At 45.7% G+C, this 20,101-nt stretch overlaps 1 protein-coding gene across 2 annotated transcripts in view; it reads left to right on the forward strand.

The window, feature by feature from the left end:
- YKT6 (YKT6 v-SNARE homolog) overlaps positions 1-20,101 on the forward strand; it is a 107,206-nt gene that overhangs the window by 48,695 nt on the left and 38,410 nt on the right. For both annotated transcript variants that reach the window (XM_069214260.1, XM_069214261.1), the window contains exons 4-6: positions 4,413-4,513; positions 5,813-5,917; positions 13,807-13,872. In XM_069214260.1, the coding sequence (XP_069070361.1) occupies positions 4,413-4,513; positions 5,813-5,917; positions 13,807-13,872 (272 nt within the window). The remainder of the gene's footprint in view (positions 1-4,412; positions 4,514-5,812; positions 5,918-13,806; positions 13,873-20,101) is intronic.

A 20,101-nucleotide genomic window follows, 5' to 3' on the forward strand; every position in this document is an offset into this window, starting at 1 on the left:
TTGAAGAACATTTTTATCTTCTGTAGTTCACTGGTCCAATTTCAGTTCTTCTGGTTTGCATGTAGATGTTTTTCTTCCAATTAATGAATAAAAAGTTAGAATAGCAAAAACAAATCACATGCAGTTATACAAGGCAGACACCATGCACACTGAGCACTGTACACCACAGAGCTGAAGTGGGGCCTGACCATACGCAGGTCCTTGTACACTCACCCTTTTGTGTATGGCCAGATGCTGTGTGTAGGAAAGTGGTCACCCCCCCCCTTTTTGGCCCAAATGCCGATGGTTATGACTCTGATAGTGCACTGGAGCCTGATGTCCAGCGTTAATCACCCCCACCTCCCCCCAAAAAAAACCTGTTATCTTCGACTTGGTAATCCCAAATTGGCAAAGACTTTACCCACTTATAAGTCCTTTAGTATATGTTACTGGGGTACCCACGGCATAGGTGGCAAAGGGGTCCACAGGGCTGCAGCGCTGTTTTGTGCCACCCTGGGCACCCAAGCAAACTATTGACAGCGGGCCTGCCATTGCAGACTGCTGTCACAGTGTAAACTGCTCGAACTTCACTGTGCCCTCACCATCTGTGGCACAATCAAATGCACTGCCTGTAATATATGTCAGGCATCCCTAAGGTAGACCTCAGCCCAGGAGGCAGGGTGTATTATATTTCAGGTGTGGTCATATAAGTGCAAGCCTATATGCCCCTATAGTGGTGTTCCTCATTGGAAACTACTATAAGTGTTAGCGATCCATAGGATCATGGACTGCCAACTGGGCACCCTCGAGATTAGCAGCTCGCTTATGGTAACACTGAAATATGTCATGTTTGGTATCAAACAACATGCCTTCTCACCCACCCCTTACATGAATCTCATGCCCTGGACGATCTGGCAAGGACCCATGTGGCGACCTTAGAGGTTGTTACCTGGTTGCCCCAGCTTCACTGTGCTCTGGCTGACCACCCCATGCTTTCTCATGCTTGGTGCTGCCAAGATTCTATTCTGACTTCCTACCAGAGTCGGAAACAAAGGCTTGGCCAGGAAGGAGGTAACTCCTCCTAAGCAAGCTAGTGAATGGTCATATCAAAACGAGGAGTTTCAGTCTGCACTGCCTCTGATATGAATCAGAACTGAGACTCCGTGGAGAAAACTGCCCTCCCCCTGCCTCACACACATCTCCTCTCAGACAGGCGGGAAATTAGCTATGCAAGGTGGTGTACACCCCCAGAAGCTGACCACACCTCTGGGGTGAGCAGCCCGGTCTGTACACTGAAGTTAGTTTTCTGCCGTCTTCAGGAGTGGCAGATTAGAGGGTTTGCAGTAGAAAAAGTAACCCACCCCACTGGATGTGGCCACCTTAGGGGCGGATTAGCTGTAGTTGCTAGCTGCCCATTGGCTACTAGTCTCCACACCCCTAATTCCCTGTAATCTAGGATTTAAGGAACACCCCTGACACCATAACCTCTGTTCTCAACAACTTACCTCAAAGAAGGACCAAGAGAAGGCCCATATCGCAGACAACCAGGACTTTGCCCACAGCACTAAAGCAAAAGTGGAATACTCTAGCTCAGTGGCAACAGACTCTGAACTGCGTGAACGACCCTAGTTCTTGGCTCATACTTGGAACTCCTGAACATTGGGGCCCCAGTGGAAGCCAGAAACACCCTCTTTTTCCCCTGGACTAGTGGCACTAGTCCGTTGCAAACTGCAAGTGAAAACAGTTGCCGGATCCAAAGAATCGCTGGCCATCGGGCCCTCCATGGGATCGCCCAAATCGAGATTGTCCAGTACATTGTGGGAACTGCAACTACAGGGAACACCATGCGACCTGCAGCCGACCTCAGCAACCAGGCTTCTGCTTTGTTTTTGCATCTTGTTTCTTACAGCACTGTGTAAGCGTTAAAATCAGCACCAACCACATCTCCCATTCAGCATCACGGACAGCCAGGGCAAGTTTTCACCCGGACTCCACGGGCTAGGTAAAATTTAACTGGCTGTCATTTCCTGGACCTAGGGCCCTCACAACATTACCTCTGCAAGGGTTCCACGTAACTCAACCTAGATTGTCACTAGTGGTTTTTCCCATTGACTGCAATGTTATATTTTTCATGTATTATGTTGTACTGATTTATCATTGTTTCTAAAATCTATAACTCTGTGCATACATATGCTGTTCCATTAGTTTTGGTGTCTAAAATAAGATAAAAATCCACTTTGTTATAAATTGGTGTTGGATTTCTATCAAGTCGTGTCAGTTACTTATCATCCATGTTGGTGCTCTGAAATGCATAATATGTGTTCCGCTAGGGACTGCTCTTTGCCACTCTACCAGGACTGACCTAAGGATTTATTAGTGTGACTTTAAGGATCATCTTTGGGGTATTTTGATAATATAACATGGTAAAGCTACCCAACCATAACCATTCCACATAATATTTTACTTTCCTACTTTGTGCACAGCTGTTTGTGGCATGAGGGCCGATATGGGTTTGGCTTCAGGTCAGGATTTGTCCCATGTTCACTTCTTAAGTTGAAGGCCACATTTAGCTTGTTCAGTGGTGTAGATGTTGGTACAGGTCCAAGCCTCAAGCCGGACCCTGTGCCTGCTGGGCCCTGCTGAAAACCTTAATCAAATGGTTTGGTGCTACAGGGGCTGGCACAGTGCATGCACACAGAGCGTGCTGCTGCAAGTGGCCAAACACATGCATATCCATTATGCAGCTCAACAGAGATTGGGTGCACAGGATGTTAGGCATGACGCACGCTTCCAATCCTGGAATGCAGGAGGTTGGCCACTGGGTCTGGCTAAAGGCCATTAAAGGCTAAGATGGGTGCACAAAAAGCTTGGTGTAAGGCCTTGTTGCAGGCCAGCCCCTGCGATTAAACCCAGCTGTGCATAGCCATAGACCACAGCAGCATATGAACTCTACAGAGTGGTATGAAGTATAGCATTTAAAAAATCAGTGGGAGAAACATTTAGGATGTAAATTTAAAGGTTTATTGAGGATAGAACTACACAAACATTTGTTTAAAAGTAAAATGAAGTTCTGGTTACTAAACAAAAATAAAACACTTGCAATTGGCAGTAGCAGTTTGGTATAGTAAACTAATATGTTCTGGGCTTGAAAAATCAATGAACTATCGTTAGAACCAAAGGTCGAGTAAGATCATAAAGTTACTTGATCCTCCAGGTCCCACCTCACCTTTTTATTTTCTTTACAGTTAGAGTAAAATATACAATTTACGTATACTTCTAGTTTTGTTAGAATTATTGCTTACATAGTTTTGTATATGGTGCTGTAATGTTGGACTGAAGTCCGTCAAATCTGTGAGGGTGTTTGGGGCATGACTACCTCTATTGCCCTTTCAGTTGCAAGACTGACATATGGCTGATTCTTCCCACATTTTTTTTTATCTGAGGGTTGATCCTGACACGTTACTAAATGTGCTTTTCAGTCATGTGAATGAACCTTCATCTGCCCTGTCGGCCTCTCCGAGACAATCCAGGCATGTGACTCACTGTTCTTCAGTCTTGCCAGCCTTCCAAATGTAATTGAAGTAATATTAGATATGCTTTGTTCTAGGTCTGTCTGCCTTACAAGTCCTAACATATGACTACAGTGCAAGTGGTACTATGTCCTGGGGCTCGGTCTACCACACCAGGGCGTTTATCGTTCAGTACTCTGACTTCTTTAAATTAGAAATGCGTACTTTAGAGTCTCTGCATGCGACATACTGTTGAATAATATATCTGAACTGGTTATGGCTGTTGCTATTGATGCTACATAGCTACATATAAGGCATGTGACTGGCTGCCCTTCTAGTCATGCCAACATTTTAAGAGAAGGTTAATAAAAGGCAGTCAGATATGCAATAAAATGTAAAATATTTTATGAACCATACAAATCAGGCTAGTACTATCTAAACAAAATGCACATATTAAACATATACACCCTAGACAAAATTAAGCATTTCCTTTTCCATGTTTTACATCAATCAACTAATTAATTTCCTTAACTTTCCATGGAAACTAAACATGGCAGAGGTATGAGGCAGGTCACTTACAGCATTGCGCTCAAAGATTCAAGGCATGCTGAGTTCATAGAAGTTCAAAGGGACACCATCTCTAGCAAACTAATTTAGTCACTACGTTTATCAAGTGAAGAGGTCAAGCACCTCAGCCCTGATCTAATTCTAGATATCAAGGGGAGCGGATGAGGACATTTCTTGAGGTCTATTACTACCTGTTGATGCTTTCTCTGCCATGCAGCACTCATCTGTGAGAAGATAGGTGTAACATATGTTGGTGGTGTATTTAAGTTCCATCTATCATGATAACACCTCCTGCTCTTGCTTCTGTTGTGTTGTTTAACCTAAACCTTTGAATCCACTGTTTGCTCTCTCTTTCAGAGTATCTGTGCCATGTGTGTGTTCGGAGCGACTCCCTGGCTGGTGTGGTGATTGCTGATAATGAATACCCACCCCGAGTCTGCTTTACCCTGCTGGACAAGGTAAGTTGGATGAGATGATGCCCTTTTTGCAGTTCTCTGCAAAATACGCCCCGGGATTAGGCTTCCTGTTTCCTATAGCAAAGTGCCGGCTCAGTGGCAACCTACCAACTCAAGACAGAAAACCTAGTGTGCTGTAACCCACAAACCACCTGCACATTACATCAGGATGGTGTGTTCTGGGAAATGATCAGATATGTATTTGATAGTGAGCTTCGAACTCCTTTCACCTTGATTGGACAGACACAAGAATTCACAATATGGGTGTATTTTAAACTTTTATGAAAATCAATGTCTTAATCTAGTGCCGATAATGTGTATCGTTGTAGTACGTTTATTAAATGATAGAATAAATCTTTGTGTTACCAACCACCAAAGGTGCCTGTCTGAGTTTCATGAAGTGCCCTCCAGCCCGCTTGAAGGAAAATAACAGGTCTGTTATTCTGCACTTTAAGAAGGTTATTCTATATTTATGTGTCCCAGTTATGGCATTGCCAAGCAAGCAAATAAGACTAGGCTGGCTCAAAGACGCCTAAGGTTTTCACTAGGCATGTTAACAGCTACAGCTTGCACAAATCAAGTCTCCAAAGTGTCCCAGGAAATTGAAGTTTCGGCCTTTCCTAATTTATGTGTCTACCAAACTTAAATACACTTTTCTGGTACTTGGAGATCAACTGAAAAAAAAAGGACCAAGATAGTGGAAACATGAAAAGCTGAAACCTATTCGAACCCTGCATGTTTAGAATGCCAATGGATTTGTAAACTGGAACTTGAACTCTTAAATGATATTGTAAAATATGAGGCAAAATAGCTGCAATGTCCAAGATCCGAGCAGCTAAAATCTAAAATATACTTTCTCATTATCAGTCTTTTGCTGTCGTAGTGTTTCTTCATAAGTGGTAGTGAATATCCAGATTTGGGTTCAAGCTTGCTACGTCTAGAGACAAAGTGTACCTCACTAATGGTGCACAAAAAAGCCAAAACCTCATCTAAAGTGGCTTGTGCTCACTTGCCTAGGGCCAACGAACGCAGACTAGAATATTACTTTGTGCGGTGGCTGTGGCTCGTTTGCATACATTTGCTTCCTCATCAGAAACTGCTCAGATGAACTAAAATACAATTGATTTAGACAGTTTTAAGTGGGTATGAAGTATTGTTCATTCATTTTTTTTTTCATCGCTTTTTGCTGTTTGCTAGTTAGAGCTCCAAACTCTCATGTTTGTTCGGAGGAGATACAGGTGCATAGTCCAAATCTGTGAAATCCTTCAGTAATAAGTGCTTTGTTTCCAAATGATCTACCAGGTTCTTGATGAATTCTCCACTCAGGTGGAGAGAATAGACTGGCCTTCTGGGTCTCCAGCTACCATCTCCTACTCAGGCCTGGACAGCTACCTCAGTAAATATCAGGTAAGTCATCCAACATCAGTCTGTATTCTAATGTTAAGTTGTCACTTTTTTGCTTTGTGATTAAGGTTGAATATTCAGGTGTCTGTATTTCTGTCTTTGGGTATTTCTTCTGGATACCATACAACAACCTTGAGAAAGATCTCAGTTTTCACATTGTGGCACAAGGCGAGGATTCTAATTGGCACATGTACTGCCATCATGCTTTCTTGATGCTCAATATCTTTTCTTTCAGCTCCATACCTTTTGTAATAAATATTCCCATCACTTTTTTTTTCCTTTTTACTTCTGTTTATGGTACGAAGATCAAAATGTTTATAGGGCCAGTGGTTTGAAGGTGGCTGATAAATTCCCCTAAAACTTTAACTCTCATCTTGCATCTGTGCCACTCAAGTCCTATATAGAGCTCTGATTCCTGAGCATGTTCACTGCAGCACAATTTTGGGTCTTGTTTATTATTCTTGCACACTTTCCTTTGGTTTAACTCCTGTGTATGCACTCTTGTCAATGCCATCACCTCTCTTCTTTGCTCATTAAGGATATTCCTTGCATTTTAACCTCTCATCCTCTTATTCGTTTTACTAGTATGGATTGTCTATTTAGTATTTCACCTCTGAATTGGAGAGTTCTCACCAAGATACCTTGATTAACTTCTCCTCTTATTTATGTACTTATTTTTAGAGCATCTCTCATCATTGTTTTCTAGGGCATGATTTCTGTTGACATGGTAAAAACAACTTGCAGATATTGATAATAGAGAACTAATTAACACTGCATAGGAGATGGATCAAGACTTTAGAAAAAAATGGATATCTGTCCGGAGAAAATGGAAAAAACTGGTACCTGAAACTTCCTAAGTGTACTAAACATCCTAGAATGCTTCGAACTATACAACAAGGACAAGTCAGTAGATAATAATGCCTAGTTAGACGTTTTAGATAAGATTAAGTATTTGCTTTGGAGGAAAGAATTCCTACCTACTAGCGGAGAATTGATGGTGAGAACATGATCCAGGTCAAGAAGGACAAGAGAGGAAAGGAAGTGGATGTTTGCTATTTATGTCTTCTTATATTTATTTCCTGATTTATAGATAATATTTGTAGGAAAGTGTATTGTTATGTGGTGTGGCTGTAAGTCCTCACCATGTAATAATGTCACAATCTTTACCAAGTCCAGTTAGGCTTCTTTAATAAAACCCTTAGCTCAGTCCTTAGCTGCAGTGAAACGGCTTATTCAAAGGAACAAGTGTAATGCATTTAGGAGTACCAAAACAGTTAATAAATAAGAAAAACAACACAAAAAACACCAATTAATAAGAATATAGGGTATTTTTACTATAACATAGACACTAAAAATACAACCAGAGAAATGATTTTTCAAAATTAAAAAGGCAAAAAATGGTTGTAATCAGTTAATAATTTCCTAGCCACCTAGCTAGTACAGCTATTTCTCTCCACTTGGGTGGGCCTCAACAGAGTGGAGGGCCAGTTACAGGGACAACTCTGGTTCATAGGGACAGTTACTTGGTCTTCAAGGTCATTTTCTCCATGTATGCAGTCCAGACAAGGAGTGGTCCTGATGCTGGATGCTGCTGAAGACCCAGAAGAGATTCTGTGAGTCCTCTTGGGCGCGCACCCTGTTGTCATCTCTGGCCTCAGAACTCAATCTCCTGCAATGCCTTCAAGTACAGTCACAATTGGTCACTTGATTACAGCAGGTTCAGTCGTTGCTTACAGGTAAGCAGTTTTTTTTCTTTAAGGTGACTATGTGTCTGCTTCAACTTTGGCTACTGGTCCCGATGGCTTGGGGACCCCTCGGGAAGCTCAGGATCCAGTTGCCCAGCAGGGACCTCCGCATTCAGTGGCAGGCAGACTTTCCTAGGAATCTGGTCTCTCTAGAAATGCAGAGTTCCTTAGCTTTTGGTGGTCCTGAAGCGTATCAGGAGGCTAGCCAACTAGCCCTTGTGGTCACTTTTTCCGTACTGGCACAAGTGTAGCTCTTTTCCCTGAGTGACCACAGCAGGCACAGTCATTTTTGTGGGTCCCTTGGGTGCAGCAGGTGCAGTCCAGTCATTTGTGCAGCCTTTTCTCTCTTTGACAGGCCCAGGAAGTCATCAGGGCAATCCTTCTGCCTTCTTTCCAGGCCAGTAGTGATCTGTGGGCTGTGGGTCTAGTGTGTCGATTTTAGGCCATATTGTCATTTGTGAGAGGGGAACAACCACAAGCCAATGTGGCAATAGTTCCCATGAGGCAACCCTTTCCACTTTAAATCACTTCCTGGGTGTATGGCCACCAAATAATCAATGAATAGCCCTCTCTATTCGAATCCAAGATAGTTCAAGTCTGCTTCCCTGGTGAGGAGAACTGGACACACCTCTTGGACATTCCCAGCACCTCTCCCTTGAAAACCAGTTCTGCAGTAGGTTTTCCCTCACTGGAGGAGAAGCCAGCCTGTCTGCCTACTCAAAGGTGCAGGCAGGCAAGCAAAACATTGCTTCACTGAGGCGTGAGCCTCTTTAAAACTGAGCCGCGCGTGGTCACTGCCCAGTAGTCAATCTGCTGGAGGAGGTCACACCTTCTTACACAAGCAGTTATCTTTGTTCCACTTGCCACACTTTCTAGCAGGTGTAGCATTTTGTCCCAGCTGACAACTGCTGCAAATAGACAGAAAAGGCTACCGGATGTTTAAGGAACAAAGTGCTCAATTTCTCAAGTTACCTATCTGTTAAAAGTTACCTTAAATCCAATCTCGGCAATGATTCGGGTTTAATGTAACAATTAATTTGATGCCTGTAGAAAAGTACCCTCTTTCTTGGCACGGTTACCCCCATTTTCTGCCTGTTGTCGGTGTGTTTGACTGTGTTCACTGGGATCCTGCTAACCAGGACCCCAGTGATTATGCTCTCTCCCTACTAACTTGGTTGCTAGAACCTTTCTCACTCCACTTTTGGCATACTGGAACCTCCATGTAAGTCCCTAGTATATGGTACACAGGTACCCAGGGCATTTGAGTATAAGGGATTCCCTTTGGGCGGCAGCTTGTATTATGCTACCCATAAGAAGCCCATGCAAAGTATTTTGCAGGCCTGCCATTGCAGCCTGTGTAAAAGGGTGCATGCACCCTTTCACTACCATGTCACTGCACCAGGTTACTGTAAGTCACCCCTATGGCAGGCCCTCCTAGACCAGAGGGCAGGGTGCAAGTACCTGTGTGTGAGGGCACCCCTGCACTAGCAGAGGTGCCCCCATAAACTCAAGCTCCATTTTCTTGGACTTCGTGAGTACAGGTACGCCATTTTACGCATGTACTGGACATAGGTCACAACCTATGTCCAGCTATATTATGGTAACTCTGAACCTAGGCATGTTTGGTATCAAGCATGTCTGAATCATACCCCAATACTGTTGCAAGTAAAGGAAGTATGATTCCATGCACTCTGGGGCTTCTTTAGAGGGCCCCCAGCATTGCTACCACCAGTCTTTTAGGGTTTTCTAGGCAGCCCAAGCTGCTGCCACCCCCAAGACAGGTTTCTGCCCTCCTGCTGCTTGATCTGATCAAGCCCAGGAAGGCAGAACAAAGGATTTCCTTTGGGAGAGGAAGGTAACACCCCCTCCCTTTGGAAATAGGTGTTACTGGCTTGGGAGGGGTACCCCCCAAGCCACTGGTTTGCTTTGAAAGGCACATTTGGTGCCCTCTGTGCATAAACCAGTCCACACCGGTTCAGGGACCCCCAGTCCCTCCTCTGGCACGAAACTGGACAATGGAAAGGGGAGTGGCCACTCCCCTGTCCATCACCACCCAGGGGTGGTGCTCTGAGCTCCTGCAGAGGGTCCCTGGGTTCTGCCATATTGTTTCCAAGGGTGGCAGGGAACTCTGTGAGCATCTGAGTGGCCAATCCAGGTGTGTGACGTCTGAGCACGCTCCATTTAGGCACTTACCTGGTTAGGTGACTATTCCCCCCCTTTCAGGGCTATTTTGGGTCTCTCTCCCTCCTGGGTGGGTCCTCTGATTCAGCTTGCAAGATTCCAGCAGGACTCCTCTGCAACCTTCACTTCGACTTCTGACCACTGGAACCGTGAATGGACCTTCCAGGAACCAACAAAGCTGCAGATCCACGAGAAAGACTCTTCTGCAACATTGTATCCACAACTCCTGCCAGCTCTGCAACATTTCCCCGGCCGTGCATCCTCAGAAGACAGCAACTTTTCAGCCTGCACACAAAGGAAGAATGAACCTTCCTTGGAGTGAAGGAGTCACTCCCCTGCATCAGCAGGCGCCAACAGCAACAACAACCGGCTGCCCCCCTCTCCTGCTAAGCTGCTTGGATCTTGCATCACAGGTGGTGGTCTGGAGTGGTCCCCTCGGTCCTCTCTACCAGCTGTCCAACTTGGGTGGAGGTAAGCCTTTACCTTCCCACGTAGGACAGTACCCCCGTGCACAGCATCTCTTGCAGCTGCCAAGGCTTGTTGGCTTCTCCTTCAAGGGATCTTCAGGCGACGTGCAGCTCCAGCCCCCAGCACTCCTTTCTGCGAAGCACAGAACTCTGTGTGGTTCTCCTGCGGCGTGGGATTCTCTTTTGTAGTGCTGCGTGGACTCCTTGCTGGTCCCTGGCAGCTCTACTTTCCTCCAACCATGAAGATTGCCTTTGCCAAGGCTTGTTGGTGGAATCCGGACACACAACCCAGCCTGCAATCTTCTGCCCGGCGTGGGACATCACCTGCATCCTCCAGGAACTCGACTCTGTCTTCAGGGGTGCAGTGCTGACCTGTCTGTGTTCACCCGTAACCAACTCCTGCATCTTCAGTGTGGGGGGGTAGGGGCTCCTGCCCCCACTGGACTCTGTTGTGCCGACTGGTCTTGGTCCCCTCTCTTCACAGGTCTTCCATCACTAGAATCCACTGCTGGGGACTCACAGTCTCTTCTGGGTCTTGCATTTCTTCTCTTTTCTTCTTTGTGGGTGGTTTGGGGAAAATCCAGTGATTTACTCCTGCATTCCTGGTCGCTTGGGGAGAGGGGGGTACTGTGTTACTTATCTTTGTGATTTTCTGGTACCTCCAGCTCCCCTCTATCCATTTTACATACCTAGGTTTGGGCTCCTGTGTTCGTATTCCATTTTGTAGTTTATGGTTTGTGCTCCCCCTAGGGTCACTATTGGTTATTGCTATTTGCACTGTTTTCTATCCTTTTCTATGAACATTTCTGATTGCTAGTGTATATATTTAGTATATTACTTACCTCATATTGATGGGTTGCCCTTCTAGTATTCTGTGGTATTGTGTACCAAAAATAAAGTACACTTATTTTTGTACAACTGAGTGTTTTCTTTCATGTGTGTAAGTGCTGTGTGTCTACAGTGGTATTGCATAAGCTTTGCATGTCTCCTAGATAAGTCTTGGCTGCTCATCCACAGCTGCCTCTAGAGAGCCTGGCTTCTAAACACTGCCTACACTTCACTAAGAGAGGATACCTGGACCTGTTATAAGGTGTAAGTACCTTAGGTACTCACCACACACCAGGCCAGCTTCCTACAGTACCTTTTGAGTACCATATTTTGTGTTCCCAAATGAAAGACCGTACTGAGTGCGGTGGCTAGTGAAACCCCATGTTACCCAATGGGACCACTGACCTTGCAACAATAAAAATGGCAATTTTGTGCTTTCACTATCAGGGTATGTTAAACACAAAAAGAACATGCCCTTCTTTTTAATATTAACCACTCTGCCTGAAGGGGTACCTAGGCCTTCCTTGTGGGTGGGCTATTAATATTAGAACGGAAGGATTTGATTTGGCAGAACGGTTTATTTTACCATATCGAGTTGGTCATTTTTAAGCCGCCCAACCAGGATGCAGTGCAAGGTCTAGTCATATTTTCACCTTGACACTGCAGTGGTGACACAATCAAGTGCTGCAATAGTGAAATTTACCATACTGGCTCTGGGTACATCTGGTAGCATGTACTATAGACTTATAGGTAAGTTGAGTGAACCAATCGGGTATTAGCCGATTGTTCATGTACTTTGGGGGTTCTGAGCACATACATGTGGGCCTGAAGAGTAGGGCCCAGTACACTACAGAGCTGAAAAAACAACAGCATCAGGCCAAAAACATTAGGGGTTGATCATGGAAAAGAGGTCCTTTCCTACAATATTCATCTGTGTTTAAGAAAATGTTTTGAAACTCAAAATCCATGTTGTGCTTCTAGCAAACCAAAAGGGATGAGTTGTTGGAGGTTAAGAGAGGCCAGGACTTTTTGGTGACTATTTGTGTGCTATGCATTAGTCATTGATACGTTAATGAAGTTGTAATGAAGTTAGGAGGCATTCCCTTCATTATTCCAGGGTTCTCTGTATTTGGTCAGAAGGCCTACTCTTATGAACTTTACTTGGGCTGTTGATGCCTCAAATATACCAGGTGTGCATTCATGCATTCCTTCTCAGCTCCTCAAACGTGCACGGTTCTGTTCACTGAGTTAAAGGTCCAGGGAAGTCTAGGAAGACAGCATAGAGTGATGATTTCTTATGGGCTAAAAATTTTAACTAAATGCTGCAAAAAATATACAACTGGTTTATTGATGAAATTCTAATCATTGCACTGAAGAGTGTATTCATTATCTTAAATCAGTTGTTGGGATTGTACTAAAAGTTCTTTCATTTATTTATTTTATTCGCATACAATTCCATGGAAATGTGACTCCATTATTCAAAGCATGGTCTTCTAAAACATACTTTTAGAAAGTTAAGACCATTAGATGTATTAAGAGGCATGATTATGCAAACTTTTCATTGTTGCTTCAATTTTATATTTGTGTTTTAAAATTGGTCTTCTATATTTCCGCTGAACAGGCTTTACAGATGGAGAATCAATAAATGTGTGTGCTGTATTTTGTTGACCTTTTTTACACTATAAGCAGTACTGTAACACTACAATCAAGCCTGTATTGGACACCATGTCACTTCTAGCTGAATGCACACATTTTGAAGTTAAAAAAAAAAAAAAATTGCACAGTATGCTTTATTACATTTTGTCACATTTTACCAGTCATATTGAACTGTTTACTACTGAGCAATATTGCATATCACTTTCAAAACGTAATGCCTTACTCAAAGTCCTTGTTCCATTTTCATCAATTCTCTGAAGACCATGAGTTGATTTCAAAGAATTTAGTAAAGATATTTAAAGAATTTAGTACACCAGTTAATGTTTCAGTATATTTTGCTGTGTTAGATACCTATTACTACTCCTTTAAATACATGTTTTTTATAAATATGTCTATACATCTTAGATTCAAAGTTTGAAGATTTATGAAGAAGTCAAATTAAATGGTTGTGATTAATTTAGTTGGTGCCTACAACAGTCTTGTGATTTTCGGACTGATTATAACACTAGTGAGTATAAAGATAGTTAACAAGGAGGGTGCCTCAGGGCTGGGCCAGTCTCAGATCCCAAAGACTGCAAACATACTCTACAAACCTATTGTTACTAGTTCACCTCTGCTTGGCCTCTGGGCGATGTTACCCCACAGTCATTGTGCCACAGAATTTCAATAAGAGCAGAGCACTTATTTTCTAAAATTACCTTCAAAAGCTGAACATCTCTCAGTACTATATCCTCCTGAATACCACACATCTGTTGTCCATGGGCTTCATTTGGTCTGTGGTATTGAGTAAAACATGAAGCCGGCAAGAACACAACATTACAGTTGGGCATCACAGTTTTCCAAGCCTTGCTAGTACTACTGTCCTTCACAAGTGGGTTTGTTGACTGCCCTGCTAATCACCCACCCCATCCACTCATAATCTCCACATTCTGAAGCGCTGAGAGATGCACCATAATTGTTTTATGTCTTGCTGCAAACGGCCGACTTTAAATCTGAGCTTTCTTGTTCCTTCCAGAATCCACGAGAAGCAGATGCTATGAGTAAAGTGCAAGCTGAGCTGGATGAGACCAAAATTATTCTGGTAAGTCCACAAAACCCTTATAACCAGGCAAGGGATCCAGGATAAACATGGCTTTGAGGTTTAAACCTTAGAATTATTTTGCTGCACTGATTCTTTTCCCTCCCCCCCCCCGTAATGATTGTTCCTATAAGTGGAATTACTCAGGAAGAGCACGGTCTACAAAAATCTTATCATGGAAGAGTTCTCATAGTAGGAATTTCGCAGCATCAATATTATCTAATTTTTAAATAATTCATTAAATTAGCTAGCCATTTAGTGGTTTAAGCCAGAATAGTTTTGGGCAAAAACAAACAAAAAAAAAACAAGTATCAGTAAAGTCAGTAGATCTCGCCTTTCAGACCAATTTGCTTTGCCAATAGTTTTTAGTCATGCTGTGCATCATACCTAAAAAAAAAAAAAAAAAAATTAAAAAGCCTTTGAAGCGGCCACATGTAATATTTATCTGATAGATACTTCTAGTAGCAGATTCCTTACCTTAGAATTTCCCCAAAGCGTCTGACTGGATCCGAGATTTTTCTTTGAGCAGTACTGTTGTGCCCTTTCAGGAGATGTCAGTCGACTCCGTATTCGTCGTTGGTGTCATTGTCGCCGTGAAGAAGCCGCGGTCGTATATATGCGCCACCTCAGCCGCTGACATCGGCTCTTTTCTTTCCGCACCAGCCTACATACAGATCCAGAGAACAAATACCCTCATTCCTTTTTTGACTGACTTTTCAACCTTTTTGTCGAAGTCTTTGACTACTTGGTGCGTCATGATGTCTTACTGCAACACCGGATTCAAGCTGTGTGACTACTGTCGCCCCATGATGTCGGTGACAGATCCGCACCTTGTGTACTTATGGTGCCTGGAACATGACCACGACCCAAGGCCCGGCGCTCAGCTCGGTGTCGCTCCTAGTCTTGTTCGAGAGGAAGGTCTCGAGACCACTCATGGAGCCATCACCACTCATCCTCGTCCTCATCCCACTCCAAATCGTCGGGACATTTTCAGTCCTAAGAAGAAGTCAAAGAACATCAAACGTTCTTCAACTTCAGCCTGTCACTCGGACAATGTGACGCAGGAGGAGCGTCGGCGCTGTAGGCCTCCGTCCTCGGAGCCTTCTTCTGGGTCAGCTCCGTGCCTCCCGGAGTTTCCGGGAGCCACCCCCACCCAACTGAGAAAGTTTTGCAAGGCCATGTGCCTCATTTTTGGGCAGACCGACGCTCCAGTGATGCCTTCGGGCCCAGTAGGGTTGGAGGGGGTCTCCCTTCTGTTTCCGCGCAGGTGACTTTGGCCTCTGCTCTGGATGGCACCCCAGAATCCGTTACCAGATCCGTACCGGCACCGGTCATGTCATCGGGACCTTCCCTGGTGACAGTAAAGACGTTGACGCTTCCGACTCATGTCGGGCCCACGATCGCTGTAGATCCCATACCCATTTACGACTCCGAGCTGGATCGATGTCACTTGACGCCGGTTCCGTCTTCGAGAGGGACTGTGTTCCCCAGATTAGATCCTAATCCTTATGCCTATGGGTACGATGAGAGTATGGAGGGGTCACTGGACCCTTTAGAATTCCAGCTAGAAGATCCTGAAATAGACTGGGCGCAAGAATTGGGCCAGTGGTCTTGACACCTCTCCCGATGCTGGCATGCTTTCTACCCCTAATACAGCTACAGAGGAGGGAGCCTCATATTCAGTGGTGGTGAGAAGAGTGTTCGAGGTCCTGGACCTTGAGCTACTTTTGGTGGCTGTCAGGACTAACCTCCTGACTGAGGTGCTTCAGCCAGGGGCTTCCACATTTGATCCCCTTTTGTCCTTTAATGAAGCCCTCACTGATGTCCTGCTGGGGACGTGGTCTAAACCCAGCACAGGGGCTCATGTCAACAGGACAATCACCTGCCGCCATAGGCCTGTGCCTAACGACCTTAAATTCCTTACCCAACATCCCACACCTGATAGTTTGTCTTCCAAACTTCATTTTCTGGTGCATTCCCACCCGCACCCCCGGATAGGTGATCAAAATGACTGGACCAACTTGGGAAGAAGTTATTCTCTTCTTCCAGTCAGACATTGTGGTCCGTGAACACTGCATGCCTTTTGGGCTGCTATTACCATACTTTATGGGATATGGTCGCGCAGATGCTGTTACAGGTCCCGGAGGAGGCCCGGGCTGTTCTCTACCAAGCTGTTGCTGATGAGAGAGATGCAGCCAAGTTCAAGATTCGTTGTGGGCTGGACACGATTGACTCACTAGGCAGATTGGTTGTGTCATCAGTTGCCTTGAGGTGCCATGCTTGGTTGAGGACATCTGGCTTTTCAGAGGAAGTCCAGCAATCGCTTATGGACATGCCCTTCGATGGTACCAGTCTCTTTGGAGACAAAACGCAGCGCGCAAGCGCTTTAAGGAGTCCCTAGCTATGGCTCGATCCCTTTTCCTCGCAGCTTCTCTTCGCCCTCCTCGGTCTGCTTTTCACCCCTTTTGTGGCTACAGAAGGGGTGTCCAACTACGTCCATTTCCCTCCAGCCACTGTGCTGCTCATGCTGACCAGTGTCTGCATGGGCTCAGGATCCAACATGCCTGTGGATCAGGGGGCCAGCAGTTGGCCCAGTCCACCAACTCCCACTCACCCCCTACTGAAGCCACCATACCTTCCTAGTCTGTTGCTCCATCATGGACCAGTTGTAGGGAAGAATTCGCCATCACCTGCCCCCCTGGGAATCCATCACGATGGACAGGTGGATTTAGCAAATCATCCAAAGGGGTTACTCTCTCCCCTTCAAGACTATCCCTCTGGCCATGCCACCATCCTACAATCGGATGATGGAGGATCACTTGGCACTTCTCCACGAGGAATTTATGGCTCTCTTGGTCAAGGGTGCCATAGAGAGGGTCTCTGTGCCAGAAGTAGGTCGTGCTTGTTTTTCCCACTACTTTCTGGTGCCCATGAAGAAGGACCTCTGCCCTATCCTAGACCTCCAGTCCCTCAATCTCTTCCTCAGAAAGGAGAAGTTCAGAATGCTCACTCTGGCTCAGGTCCTATCTGCCCTGGATCCTGGAGACTGGATGATCGCATTGGACATGCAGGACACCTACTTTTATATTCCCGTCCTGCCTGCCCACATAAGTTACTTGCGGTTTGTAGTAGGTCACAAGCACTTTCAGTTTACCGTGCTCCCCATTGGCCATACCAGCACCCCTCGGTGTTCACAAAAGTGATGGTGGTGGTTGTAGCTCATCTGCACAGAGTAGGGCTTTCAGTCTTCCTCTGCCTTGACGACTGGCTGTTGAACGTGGGCTGTTGTCTCCCACCTCCAGAATACAATGAACCTCCTGCGTTTGCTGGGGTTTGCTATAAACGTGCCAAAATCACAACTGACTCCTTCTCAGACTCTCCCTTTCATCTGAATTGTTCTGGACACAGTGCAGTTTCGGGCCTATCCTCCTGAGCAGCAAGTCCAGTATATTCAGGCTATGTTCCCAATGTTTCAGTCTCTCTCCTGGGTTTCTGTGAGAATGACTCTGAGGCTGCTGGGCCTCATTGTATCCTGCATCCTGCTGGTCATACATGCCAGATGGCATATGCGGGCTCTGCAGTGGGACCTGAAGTTCCAGTAAGTGCAGCATCAGGGGAATTTCTCCGATATGGTCCAGATCTCGGAGAGAACTGCGCAAGATCTGCAGTGGTGGCTTTCGAACCGTGATTAGGTAGATGGCAGATCTCTTTCCCTTCCCCAACCAGATCTCACAGTAGTGACAGATGCGTCACTCCTAGGATGGGGCGGCCACATGGGGGAGGCGGAGATCAAAGATGTCTGGTCTCCGGCAGAGTCCGGGCTCCACATTAATCTTCTGGAGCTCAGGGCGATCAGGCTTACATTGAAAGCATTCCTTTCCTCTCTCAAAGGAAAAATAGTGCTGGTGTTCACAGACAACACCACCGCTGTATGGTACTACAACAAGTAGGGCAGAGTGGGGTTGTGGACCCTTTGTCAGGAGGCTCAGCGCATTTCGACATGGCTGGAACATCTGGGCATATCCCTAGTGGTTCAACATGTAGTGGGCGCTCTGAATGTCAAAACAGACACTCAGACAAACAGACACTCAGCCGCCAATGCTTAGTTGATCAAGAATGGCATCTCCATCCGGAGGTGGCGCCAGGTCTCTTTCAGCAGCCTTGGTTAGAACGGTTCACCTCCGCAGAGAACACGCAATGTCCGCAGTTTTGCATGCTTTAGTTTCCAAGGCGGCACTTGCTCTGTGGCACCTTTTGTCTCGAGTGGAACTCAGGCCTCCTATACGCTTTTACGCACATACCACTTCTGCACAGAAGATCAAGAACGACCGGGCCCAAGTATTCCTTGTGGCTCCAGACTAGGCACGAAGAGTATGGTATCCCGAGCTTCTAAGGTTGGCCATTGATCCTCCACTCAGTCTGCCTCTTCAGGAGGGTCTTCTGTCGTAGCAGCAGGGGACGGTTCTTCACTCGAACCTGTCCAGTCTCCGCCTTCTTGTGTGGAGATTGAGTGGCAGCAGTTAACAGCTTTCAACCTTCCACCCAAAGTCTGTAATGTTATCTTGGCAGCCAGGCGTCTCTCCACCAAAAAGGTATACGCCTTACGTTGAAACAAATTTGTGGCATGGTGTACCAACAAGTCTGTTGATCTCCTTTCTGCACCTCTCTCTGAGGTTCTTTTGTTTGTACTGTCTCTTGCCCAACATGGCTCTGCTTTGGGCACCCTTAAAGGTAATCTGTCTGCCATCTCTGCTTTCCTCAGACTACAAGAGCAACCCCCCATGTTTAAATCTCCCATGTTTCCGCCTACCCCATTTACAATGCCCCAGTGGGATTTGACCTTGGTACTCACTTACCTTGTGAGCTCCCTTTGAGCCCTGTCATAAATGTCCTCTTCGGCTTCTCACTTTAAAGACAGCCCTGTGCTTGTAGAGTGAGCTGCAAGCTTTTTCTTCAAAGCCACCCTTTATCTCTGTCCATCCTGGCAAAGTGGGGCTTCGTACCAGGGCATCTTTCCTCTCCCCCCACCTCAAAGTGGTCACGCTCTTTCATGTAGGGCAATCCATCACCTTGCCTATTTTTTACATACCCCCACATCCTTCTTGTGAAGAGGAGAGACTCCACTGTCTGGTAGGATTGAGTTAGAGCGCTAATGCTCTTTTTGATTCCAAAGACTTCCGGGTGGACAATATACTCTGTTGGTTATATAGGTGCGAAGAAAGGTCGGGCGATGCAGAAAAGGACCATCTCTAGATGGGTTGTTCTCTACATCTTTGGCTAAAAAGCAACCCCATTGGGGCTTTGCGTGCTCTCTCTAGCAGAGCAACTGCTGCAACCACTGCATTAGCACGCAGAGTTACAGTCCTGGCCATGTGCTAGGCAGCAACGTGGGCATCCCTGCACACATTCAATAAACACAACTTCCTGGTCAGTCAAGTCTGCAGGGATGGCTACTTTGGCCGTTTAGTCCTGCAGGACTTCTTAGTATGATCTTGGTTCAAAGACTCTCCTCCGGGGACAGTAATGCTTAGGTATCAATTCTAAGGTAAGGAATCTGCAACTAGAAATCTCTATCAGATGAACAAGTTACTTACCTATGGTAACAAATTATCTGGTAGAGAAATATTCTAGTTGTGAAGTTCTTACCAACCCACTCATCCTCCCTGCAGTGTGAACTGATTTCTAGGGACAGGGACTCCCTTTCACAGCCCCTCAGACATGTGTATGTCCTACTGCTGCTTGACCAGCTCAAGCAGAGGACGGCAGAACAAATAATTTTCTGGGGGGGGGGGGGGGGGAGCTTTTGTGCCCTCCTTGCATAATCCGGTTTGCACCAGTCCAAGGACCCCGGGTCTCTGCTCTGGCACGAAAACACACAAAGTAAAGGAGAGTGACCCCTTCCCTGTCCATCACCAGGTGGCCACTTGCATCTGCCATCTTGGAAGCAAGATGTGCAGGGGCCCCTGGGAGCATCTGGTTGGTCAGGACAGATGAATGACGTCAGTGACCCCATCTGATAGGTGGTCACCCTGCAGAGTGACCAATTCCCCTGGTAGGACTATTTAGGGACTCCCTTGCTTGGTGTGCAAGACTCCTCCAGGACTCCTCTGCAATGACCTCTTCTGCTCCTGGCCACCAGAACTGCTGCTGGACTTCACAGGAACCAAACAAGCCTGCAACTCCCGAGACAAGATGACCTAGCCTTGCAACATTGTTTCACCAGCTCCTTCCA

Source organism: Pleurodeles waltl, chromosome 11 (assembly GCF_031143425.1).
Source record: "Pleurodeles waltl isolate 20211129_DDA chromosome 11, aPleWal1.hap1.20221129, whole genome shotgun sequence".
In the NCBI taxonomy this organism is placed as follows: Eukaryota; Metazoa; Chordata; class Amphibia; order Caudata; family Salamandridae; genus Pleurodeles; species Pleurodeles waltl.